Source organism: Bubalus bubalis, chromosome 1 (genome assembly GCF_019923935.1).
Source record: "Bubalus bubalis isolate 160015118507 breed Murrah chromosome 1, NDDB_SH_1, whole genome shotgun sequence".
In the NCBI taxonomy this organism is placed as follows: domain Eukaryota; kingdom Metazoa; phylum Chordata; class Mammalia; order Artiodactyla; family Bovidae; genus Bubalus; species Bubalus bubalis.
Genome location: NC_059157.1, coordinates 187,533,657 through 187,545,875, shown reverse-complemented (window position 1 = coordinate 187,545,875; position 12,219 = coordinate 187,533,657). Strand labels below are relative to the sequence as shown.

The 12,219-nt window shown below is 43.1% G+C and overlaps 1 protein-coding gene across 1 annotated transcript in view; it reads right to left on the bottom strand.

Moving 5' to 3' along the window:
- UBASH3A (ubiquitin associated and SH3 domain containing A) overlaps window positions 1-5,748 on the bottom strand; it is a 38,290-nt gene extending 32,542 nt beyond the window's left edge. Inside the window, exons 1-2 of the mRNA XM_025292227.3 lie at window positions 5,611-5,748; window positions 3,432-3,485 (exon numbers count right to left, since the gene is read on the bottom strand). Of these exons, the coding sequence (XP_025148012.3) occupies window positions 3,432-3,485; window positions 5,611-5,723 (167 nt within the window). The 5' untranslated portion in view covers window positions 5,724-5,748. The remainder of the gene's footprint in view (window positions 1-3,431; window positions 3,486-5,610) is intronic.
- Window positions 5,749-12,219: the final 6,471 nt, after the last annotated feature.

The window sequence follows — 12,219 nt, the reverse complement described above, 5'->3', positions numbered from 1 at the left end:
AAATTACCAGAATGCCTTCAGAGGATAAAAGCTAAGCTTCATTTTGTCAAAGGTGCCCAGAGACTGAAGGATGAATTTTTACAACCTTTACATAAAGCAATTTGTCAAGATGTATCAAAAGCGTTAAAATACCCCTTCCATTTGAACTAATAAATCCTTTCCAGAAATTTATTCAAGGCAAAAAGTGTAGATAACACTGCATGTATAAAATGTTTATTATACCATTATTTATAACACAAAAGAAGGAAAAAACTAGAAAAGTGATAATAACTTTATCATGTAGTCACTGGAAATTACAGATTCAAATAATTTTTGATGGCTCAGAGAAGTGTTTGTGATATAAAATTAAATTTAGAAATCAGGGTACAACCACTGGAGAAGACATGAGATACACACAAATACCTTCTTCTTAACAATAAAAAAACACCAAGGAGGAGGCTTTGCTCCCTTTATCACAGCTCACTTACCAGCTCTAGGAGAGGAAATCTCAACTCTTAATCTGCTTTGTCTTCTCATAGACATTTAGGTAACAGGTGCATAGATAGCATTTGTGTGTATTATTTAAATCAAAAGCTATTGTTAAAATTATACTACAACTCGCATTTTTTACTCAGCAATATGTTTTTGTAATCTCTCCCTGTTGATACACATACATCTGGTTAAGTGTGTCAGAGCGAACCTTCTAAGGGCTATAAAACAGTCCATACTTCATCCATCCATGCCACTGATGGACATTTAAATTGTTTTCTTCTTTTAAAACTTCATAGCACTGTGATTAAGATCTTTTCACATTCTTTATTTTATTTTATTTTAGTTTTGGCTGCTCTCCGGGGCATGTGGGATCCTAGTTCCCTGACTAGGGATGGAACATGCAGCCACTGCATTGGAAGCAGAATCTTAACCACTGGACCAGCCACCAGGGAAGTCCCCTGCACACTCTTTTTAGGCTCTTTGTGTTTCTCCAAGGAATGTACTAAGACATGAACTGCCAGGCAGCATCTACTAACATTTTCAGTGTTGATATTTACCCCAAGTTGCAACCAGGAAAGTGAGAGAGAGACCACCTTCCCCTCATCCTCACCACCGCTTGAAGCTGCCTTTTGTTCTTAACGGCATCCTAATTTGCAACTCCCTGATTGCCAGTGAGGTTGGGCCACTCTCGCAGAGTCCAGGGACCCACGGTCTCCCTGATCCTTGGCAGGTCTGCTGATGTGTCTGGCTGAGTCACCATCAGCAGGGACCAACCACGACTCTCACAGCAGTACGTTTATTTTTTACTTCCAATTTGGCCACTGACTTTAAAATAAATTCAAAATGGATTAAAGATCTAAATGTAAGACCAGAAACTATAAAACTCCTAGAGGAAAACATAGGTAAAACACTCTCGGACATAAATCATAACAGGATCTTCTATGACCCACCTCCCAGAGTAATGGAAGTAAAAGCAAAAATAAACAAATGGGACCTAATTAAACTTAAAAGCTTTTGTACAATGAAGGAAACTATAAGCAAGGTGAAAAGAAAGCCTTCAGAATGGGAGAAAATAATAGCAAATGAAGCAACTGACAAAGAATTAATCTCAAAAATATACAAGCAACTCCTGCAGCTCAATTCCAGAAAAATAAATGACCCAGTCAAAAAATGAGCCAAAGAACTAAACAGACAGTTCTCCAAAGAAGGCATACAGATGGCTAACAAACACATGAAAAGATGCTCAACATCACTCATTATCAGAGAAATGCAAATCAAAACCACAATGAGGTACCATCTCACGCTGGTCAGAATGGCTGCTATCCAAAAGTCTACAAACAATAAATGCTGGAGAGGGTGCAAAGAAAAAGGAACCCTCTTACACCGTTGGTGGGAATGCAAACTCGTACAGCCACTATGGAGAACAGTGTGGAGATTCCTTAAAAAACTGGAAATAGAACTGCCATAAAACCCAGCAATCCCACTGCTGGGCATACACACTGAGGAAACCAGAGTTGAAAGAGACATGTGTACCCCAGTGCTCATCACAGCACTGTTTATAATAGCCAGGACATGGAAGCAAACTAGATGTCCATCAGCAGATGAGTGGATAAGAAAGCTGTGGTACATATACCCAATGGAATATTACTCAGCTATTAAAAAGAATGCATTTGAATCAGTTCTAATGAGGTGGATGAAACTGGAGCCTATTATACAGATTGAAGTTAGTCAGAGAGAAAAACACCAATATGGTATATTAACACACATAAGGGATTTAGAAAGATGGTAACAATGACCCTATATGTGAGACAGCAAAAGAGACACAGATGTAAAGAACAGACTTTTGGACTCTGCGGGAGAAGGCAAGGGTGGGATGATCTGAGAGAATAGCACTGAAACACGTATATTATCATATGTGAAACAGATCGCCAGTCCAGGTTCAATGTATGAGACAGGGTGCTCAGGGCTGGTGCACCGGGATGACCCAGAGGGATGGGATGGGGAGGGAGGTGGGAGGAAGGGTCAGGATGGGAAACACATGTACACCCATGGCTGATTCATATCAATGTATGGCAAAAACCACTACAATATTGTAAAGTAATTAGCCTCCAATTAAAATAAATTTAAAAAAAAGAAAAGAAATAGGCAATTCAAATAAAATAAAATAAAGTCAACCTAGTCCAGAGGGTCCTGGGTGTTTCCTTTTTTCCTCTACATGGGTTGCATTTTTACCCTTGAGTTTTGGAGGCCTATAGTTTTTGGAGGAGGAGGGGTTTCCCGCTGAGGACACGCTGAGCCCCCAGTGCTCGCCATCCTGCTCTGGGAATGGCCCCCCAGCCAGTGGGACCTGGGGTTTCTGTTTGATTTTCTGCAGCTATTCCAGGGTGGAGCACAAGGGGACTTCCCACCGTGGGACAGAATGATGGCATCACGGCACATGCGGGCGGGCCTGAGTTTTAGAGAACAGGGCATCCTCTTTGATTCCTGGGGCAGGACAGCAAGGCTCATAGCAGTGGGCGGCTGGCAAAGCCATAGAGCTGGAGGCTGGCAGGGCCGCCTGGAACCCAGAGCTCCCCTGCACCCAGCACCCTTAAGGTGCAACGTGCCATGGCCTGGGGGCTCTCACCACCACCTGCCAGTTCTCACTCCATCAGAAGTGGAGAGAGTGGCGACCTCGATTTCACATCAGCAAAAATGTCTCTTTCTTGTTTATTCAACAACAAACCACATGAATGTTTCTGTTCATTGATAGTCACATTGGGATCATATCAGAATTTTAAGAAATCTTAAGAAAGCATTGTTCAGAGTTTTCTCTCTTTTGTTTTCCGTTTTAGCTGGGGGCTTTTTACTGCTTTCCCTGGGCACCGTGGGCTGCGTGGAGGTGCCCGCCCACCCAGGGGATCCTGGGGACCTCCCAGCTCCCCTGCAGAGACCCTACAACCTGCAGGCCCCCCACTCACCAGTTTGACGCCTCCTCTGCCGTCTTCCTTCCAGTGGCTGCCAATGCCTTGAGCCTGTGGGAGGCAGAGTGTAAGGAGCTCTCAGAATGCTAACTTTCATTCTTTGGAAAAGGTTGGGGTTGGGGGGTGTCTCCACAATACACCGGACCTTCAGGAGGGACCCCAGAGGGCTAGATGGTGAGACCTCAGAGCGTGATGCAGTGCCCAGACCTCCACCCTCTGCACAGCATCACTGTGGTTTGGGAAACAGACTGCTTGCATCTCTCCACTCCCACCCATGATTTCCCTTCCCTGACCCCACCCCCAGTCCCTGGCATGGAGACCAAGGGTTCATGTCCTGAGGGTCACCCATGCCTGAATCCCACCTCCCTGACCCTCCCCCATGCACTCTCAGATCTTCAAGGCAGCCGTGCAGGGCCACGTTCCTGGCTTGTACCTGTGCCTCCCTGACCACATGCCCTAGGGGAAACGGCACAGGGTCTTCCAGGCTTGGCTCAGGTGTTCTTCCTCCAGGAAGCCCTCCCTAAAGTGCTCAAGGAGGGTGCACGTGCAGCTCTCCTGTGCTTCCCCACCACACACATGGTCACCTTGCCCCTCATCTCAATGGACTAATGTTCGCCTGCCCGTCCAACCATCTGTGAGCTCCCTGGGCTTAACTGTGTCTTACTCATTCTTGATGTATGTACAGTGAATCGAATTCAACCGAAGGCCCCAAACTAGACAGAATGGAGTTTGATGAAGGCAATTCATCCTCAAATTTAGCCTAGATATCGCCAGGAACCCGAGATGGCCATTGCCCAGTAGGGCTATTTCAGAGGATGCTGATGGGGCTGAGGCCACCTGGACAGGTTAGCAGGAGACTTACCGGGGTGCTCCCACCCCAGGGAGACACTTAAAACATGTTTAAACTGGAAGGAATTGGGTTTATTTTGGTCACGCCTTGTGGCATATGAGATCTTAGCTCCCCAACCAGGAATTGAACCCACATCCCTTGCATTGAAAGTATGGCGCTTTAACCACTGGACCATCAGGAAAGTCCTTAAATTGGAAGGAATTTTAAGTATGTGTCTAACGGCAACTTCAGTCACATAATAAAGAGTGAATTTTACAGGCACCAGGACTGGGGTTCCAGCCCTGCCCCTCCACTACCATCCCTTTCTTGCCTCTATGTCCTCGTCTGCACCCGATGGATGGTGTCCAGCCTACGGCAGGCACCCGCGCATGCCTGATCCTGTTCCTGTCGCACAGACTCCCGGTTTACTACGAACTCGACGTGACAACAAAGTCCTGATTTGGTTTGGGGAGAAAAGAGGTCTAGCCTCAGTCATTCCATCCAGTTGGGCAGGGGTTTGTTATCTGTTTAAAGCGAGACCGCCCCCTCCCACATCCACAGTCACCTAAGGGGACTTCTGATGTGTTTCCCATGTGAATACGGGCACGAAAAGGACCAGATCTAAGAACAACGTGGAAGCTGCCACCGCTGTCAGGCTCAAAGCTCATCATTCTGGGAGGATCCTTCCCTGGAGGAGGGCATGGCAACCCACTCCAGTATTCTTACCTGGAGAATTCCATGGACAGAGGAGCCTGGCAGGCTATAGTCCATGGTGTTGCAAAAGAGTTCACATGACTCACACCTTCACCTTCCTTCTCTGGTGGGGATACTCAGGGTGGAGTCATCTCTGTGTGGCCCTTCTCCTAAGATCACATCCTCCCTGCTTGGGGGCTTCCTTAACCATTTCAGTTCATTATCACACAGTCAAGAACCCTTACCCACAAGGGGTTTCTCTGCGCATTTAGAAGTAACATTCCTGTGTATTTCAACAGGTCCCAGCAACAGAGACCACCCCTGACTGACTTAGGGGCTTTCACAACGAGTCTCAAAAGCCATCTGTGATTATCCAAACTGCTCACAGAGAGGGTACAGCCAGGCGTCTCCAAACCCTGGTTCCAATTTCACAAACCTCAGGATCCCACCATCACCAGACAGCAAAGTTTGTCTTTAAAAGGCAAAGCGCGTGTCGTTTATAAAAGCAGAAAAGGCCTCATTTTGAGATGAATCCCGGGCCCACAGGGTGCACCCCTTGACAGGAAGTCAGGGTTCTGAGCCGCCCACAGTTCTGTGGCCACAGGAGGGTCAGCTCAGGGTCCGGGGAGCCGGGCCAGGCCGGGCGGTACTCACGCGGTGTGCGCTGGGAAGCCCATGCTCAGGAGGGGGTCCAGGAGGGAAGGGGTGCTGCGGCCCTTGAGTTTATTGAAGACTTTGGCATAGAGCTGGGTCTCGCCTGCTGCCATCGCTTCCTGCTGCAGACTGAGGCGAGCAGATAAAGCTGAGAGGCTGAGGCTGAGAAGAAAACCTCAAGCCCTTTCTGATCTTTCTGACAAAGCTAATATCCTGTTTGCATGAGATACTGCTTTTCAGAGTTCTCTTTGCAGAGTGTGGGTGCAGGGTCCACCAAGCCTCTTCCACAGTGGGGTTTGGGGTCAGGAGGTCATGGGATCGGCCTTGGTTCTGACTTGGGCTGCACTTGGGAGGAGTCTGCCTGGCATGGGTGGGAAGGGAGGCTGGGGGAGGGGAATCCGGGGTGGGGTTCTTTACTGGGTCCCACTGGCGGCAGAACCCTGAACCACCTGGATCTTAGTTTCCCTATCTGTAGAAGACATTAAACTACATTGTATCTGCTGTCCCTCATAGTTTTAAAATTTTGGCTGTTTTAGTTGTTCATTGATTTCTTTTCTTTAAAAACGTTATAAAGTTTAACACGCATGCAGAAAAGCTGATGAATCCTACGTGTAGAGCTTCTTACGTTTTCATAGTGAACTGACACCCCCTAATCCTCCAGGACCAGCAGTAAAACAGAGGTCCTCGACCTGGGAATTTTGGCCCCCATTCCCAGGGACCACTGGCATTGATGGAAGACATTCTGATTGTCACAACGAGAGGAGGGGGTGTATGCTAACTGTGCCTAGTCTGGGGAGGCCAGGAAAGCTGCAGCACACACGACAGCAAAGAAGGGGCCAGCTCAAGACGATAACAGTGCCAGAGTTGAGAGCCTCTGTTCTAAACATCATCAGAACCTTGGAAGCCCCCGGGCCCCAATGCCCCACCTCCAGCCTCCTAGTTTTCTCTTCCCTTTCCCGTAGCTGTTGCTTTCACTTGTATATTAATTTTGCTCATCTTTGAACCTGACATAAACAGAACCGTATAGTATGTTCTCTTCCGTGTCTGTTCCTTTTGCCCAAAATCACGAGCATGAAATTTATCCTTGTTGAGAGTCACCATTTTTCACTATACTCCTGTATAGTGTTCCATCAGATAAATGCACCATGCTTTATTTCTCTAGTTGTCAGTTGATGTACATTTGGGTGCCTTTCAGACATTCTTGGTATATTTCTTTGAGTACCCGACGCATACATTTCTGTTAGGCACCTGTCTCAGGGTGGGATTGCGCGATCACAGAACGTGTTCGTCCTTCATCAGACACCGCCAAGCAATTTCACTCAGCAGTCATACCAGCTCGCCCCCTCAGCAGCAGAGGATTGAAGTTCCTGCCCACACTTGATGTTATCATTCTTGCAGCCAATCTGGGGGTGTGTCGTGGTATCTCACTGTGGTTCTAAATTTGCATTTCCCCAAAGGGCGATGACATTGAGCACCTTGAGATGGGTTATTGGGCATTTGGATTTCCTCTTAGGTGAAGGGCCTCTTCTAGCGGTCCGCCATTTTTAAACTGGGTTGTTTGGGCTTTCTTATCCATTTGTGGAAACTCTGGAGACGAATCTTTTGTTGGATGACTTTATTTATTATTTTATTTTTAATTAATTAATTTTTAGTGTTTTATCATTTTCAAAAGATTTTTTATTGGAGTATAATTGTTTATAATGCTGTGTTTCTGTGGTACAGAAAAGTGAATCATCTATACGTATACATATATCCCCTCTTTTTTGGATTTCCTTCCCATTTAGGTCAACACAGAGCACTGAGTAGAGTTCCCTGTGCTCTACAATAGTTTCTCATTAGTTATCTATTTTATACATAGCAGTGTATATATGTATAAAGCATCTACTTCTGCTTCATTGACTATGCTAAAGTCTTTGACTCTGTGGATCACAGCAAACTGTGGAAAACTCTTAGAGAGATGGCAATACCAGACCACCTTACCTGCCTTCCAAGAAACCTGTATGCAAGTCAAGAAGCAACAGTTAGAACTGGACACGGAACAACAGACTGGCTCCAAATTGGGAAAGGAGTACATCAAGGCTGTATATTATCACCCTGCTTATTTAACTTGTATGCAGAGTACATCATGTGAAATGCTGGGCTGGATGAAGCACAAACTGGAATCAAGATTGCCGGGAGAAATATCAATAACCTCAGATACGCAGATGACACCACCCTTATGGCAGAAAGTGAAAAGGAACTAAAAAGCCTCTTGATGAAGGCAAAAGAGGAGAGTGAAAACGCTGGCTTAAAACTCAACATTCAAAAACGAAGATCATGATGTCTGGTCCCATCACTTCATGGCAAATAGATGGGGAAACAGTGGAAGGTGACAGACTTTATTTTCTTGGGCTCCAAATTCACTGCAGATGGTGACTGCAGCCAAGAAATTAAAAGATGCTTGCTCCTTGGAAGAAAAGCTATGACCAACCTAGACAGCATATTAAAAAGCAGAAATATTACTTTGCCGACAAAGGGGTGTCTAGTCAAAGCTATGGTTTTTCCAGTAGTCATGTTTGGATGTGAGAGTTGGACCATAAAGAAGGCTGAGTGCTAAAGAATTGATGCTTTTCAACTGTGGTTTTACAGAAGTCTCTTAGGAGTCCCTTGGACTACAAGGAGATCAAACCAGTCAATCCTAAAGGAAATCAGTCCTAAATATTCATTGGAAGGACTGATGCTGAAGCTGAAGCTCCAATACTTTGGCCACCTGATGTGAAGAACCAACTCATTAGAAAAGACCCTGATGCTGGGAAAGATTGAAGGCAGGAGGAGAAGGGGATGACAGAGGATGAGATGGTTGGATGGTATCACTGACTCAGTGGACATGAGTTTGAGCAAACTTCAGGAGATGGTGAAGGACAGGGAAGCCTGCCATGCTGCAGTCCATGGGGTCACAAAGAGTCAGACACGACTGAGCAACTGAACTGAACTGAATAAATTTTTCTGGGCTTCCAGCTCAGTGGGTAAAGACTCCTCCTGCAATGAGGGAGATGCAGAAGACTTATGTTCGGTCTCTGGGTCAGTAAGATCCCTTGGTTGAGGGCATGGCAACTCACTCTAGTATTCTTGCCTGGAGAATCCCCATGGACAGAGATGTCTCAAAGAGTTGGACACGACTGAAGCAACTGAGCACATGCAATAACTTCTTCCAAGCTGTGGTCTGCTTTTAAAAAATCTCTTAGTAATGTCTTTGGGTGGAACAACATGTAATTAATTTAGCAATCTTTTCTCTGATTGTTAGGATTTTCTATATCCTGTTGAAGAAATCACTGTTAATACAATATGGATGTAAGTAGATTCATGGGGTCGCAAAAAGTCGGACATGACTGAGCAACTGATCTGATCTGATCTGATGTTTTCTTCTTGGCACTTCACCAAGTTTACAATTCATATTAAGCTCTACTAGCCATTTGAATTAATTTTATATATGGTGGGAGGTAGAGGTGAAAGTTCATTTATTCCCCACATTTTTATTCATTGAAAGGACTATCCTTTGCCCAGTGAATTGAATGTTTACTATAAGTCAGTTGATTGAATATGTATCAGCCTGTTTCTGACTCTATTATGCTTTATTATTTGATTGTTCAATTTTGTGTCCACATTACACTATTTTAATTACTGTGGTACTGAGCCCTCTGATTTTGTCTCCTCCTTCAAGGTTGTCTTGCTCCTCTACACCCTTTGACCTTTTCATATAAATTTAAAAGTCAAGTTGCTGTAGTGGGCCATTGGAAGGTGCAGAAAGACTCTCATATGTTGCCAAACCGGTTCTCAACAAAGGGGCCAATGTAATTTATAAAGTGTTAGTCACTGAGTCATGTCCAATGCTTTGTGACCCCATGGACTATAGCCTGCCAGGCTCCTCTGTCCATGGGAGTCTCCAGGCAAGAATACTGGAGTGGGTTGCCATTCGCTTCTCCAGGGGATCATCCTGACCCAAAGATCGAACCTGGATCTCTCCCATTGGCAGGCCAATTTTTTACAGTCTAAGCCTCCAGGGAAGTCAATGTAATTCACAGAGGAAAGGATAATGCTTTCAACAAATAGTGCTGCTAACTGCGTATCAGTATGGAGAAAGTATGAATCTCAACACTTTCTTCACATCGTGTCCCCAAATTAACTCAAAATGTATGATGGACCTAAATGTAAAAGCTAAAACTGTGGAACTTCTAAAAGAAAAAAGAAATCTTTCCTATGTTGGAGATTGCCAAGTTTTCTTAGTACATAAAAAGCATGAATCATACAAGCAGAAAATTGATAAATTTGGCTTCAAAATGGAAAACATTTACTCTTTAAAAGACATCATAAGGAAAATAAAAAGGCCATGCACAGACAGGAATAGGATATCATCATATACACACCTGACAAAGGACTTAGATCCAGAATATAATATAATATAATTGCATATGTATCCACTGTGGGTATAGTAGTGTTAGTCATTCAGTCGTGTCCCACTCTTTGTATATATATATAAGTTTCTTAATAATAAGAAAACAAACAATCCAGCTTAAAAATAGGCAAAAGATCTAAATGAACACTTAACAAAAGAAGATACAGAAATGGCTATTGAGGACGTGAAAGCTATTCAATATCATTAGTCATCAGGGAAATGTAAATTAAACCACAACGTGATGCCGAATACACTTACTGTGTTGTGCTTAGTCGCTCAGTCGTGTCTGACTCTTTGCATCCCTATAGACTGTAGTCTGCCAGGCTCCTCTGTCCATGGTGATTTTCCAGGCAAGAATACTGGAGTGGGTTGCCACACCCTCCTCCAACGGATCTTCCCAACACAGGGACTGAACCCAGGTCTCCCACATTGCAGGCAGATTCTTTACAGTCTGAGCCACCAGGGAAGCCCAAATACACCTACTAGAAGAGCTAAATTTGAAAAGACAGACAGTACCAAGTATTGGCAAGGCTGTGGAATAATTGGAACTCTCGGAAGGCTGTGGAATAATTGGAACTCTCGTATGGTGTTGGTAGGAATGCAAAATTGTCCAACATTTTGACATTTGAGTTTCTTATAGTTAAACATACATTTGCTATATGACCAAGTCATTCCTAGCAATCTTCCAGGGAGAAATAAAAATGTATGTCCATACTAAAACTTTACATGAACCTCCCTGATGGCTTTATTCACAGGAGACCCAAACTGGAAAAAATTCAAATGTCCACTAGCTGGTGAATGGATACACAAATTATGGTATATTCAATCAATGGGATAATATTTATCTATAATAAGGAACACACTGTAGATTCATACAGTATCATAGGTGAATTTAAAAGAACGTTATATTGGCTAAAAAAAGCCAGAGACAAAATCATGCTATACGATTTTATTTAAATGAAATTCTAAAAATGATAAAACTCATCTATAGAAACAGAAAGCAGATTAAGTGGTTGACCAAAACTAGTGTATCCAGTGTTCTTGCCTGGAGAATCCCAGGGACGGGGGAACCTGGGGGGCTGCCGTCTGTGGGGTCGCACAGAGTCGGACACGACTGAAGCGGCTTAGCAGCAGCAGCAGCAACAGTGTATCCAGGGGCTTTGCGGGTAATGGAAATGTTCTAGTCCCTGATTTGGTGGTAAGTATATAGGCACATAGATCTGAACTAAGCATGTAGAATGACCGAACTAACACTTAGGATGAATGCATTTTATAGTGTGTAAACTAAACTTCAATAAAATTGATTTTAAAAAAGGAAAGAAAAGGAATCCAAAGGACAATAAAAAGCAGTATGCCAATTTCCACCAAAAAAACAAAAAACAGATCCTGCTGGGATTTTGATTGAGATTTTCCTGACTCTGTAGATCACTTTCAACAATACTGAGCCTTTCATTCCATAAATATGGTGTGTCTCTCTATTTAATTTCTCTTAATAAGGCTTTGTCATTTTCTGGGCTTTGTACTTCTGTCGTTAAGTTTATTCCTCCATGTTGTTTGTTTTTGGTACTATTGTTTAAAAATAATTTCTACTTACATTTGTTTGTTGCCTGTGTATAAAAACACGATTGATTTTTATGTACTGACATCACATCCAGTAATCTGACAGAGGTCACTTATTAATTCTAACATTTTGTAGATTCTCTTGAATTTTCCATGTACACTATTATGTAATCCTCAAATAAGGACAGTTTCCCCCTCACTTTTTAATATTTATAAACTTCATTTATTTAATATTTATGAACTTTATTTCCTCTTCTTGTCATATTGTCGAGCAAAGACCTCCATAAAAGTGGCTTTTTGGTAGGCAATCATTATCAAATAAAAGAAATTCCTTTTCACTCCTGGTTTACTGAAGTGTGTTAAAATGTCATTAATAGATATTAAATTTTATCTTATGTTTTTTCTGCATCTATTGAGGTGATCATATTGTTTTCCTTCTTTATTCGATAATTATACCAATTGACTTTTTAAAAAACTGACAAATTAAAATAATTTTATTAATCCACTTTAAAATAGCAATAATAAGCCGTTATATATTAATGTAAATATCATATTTTGGTAACAGTAAACTATATTTTACAAAACAAAAAAAATTACTGATAAGATTGGCATTTTTT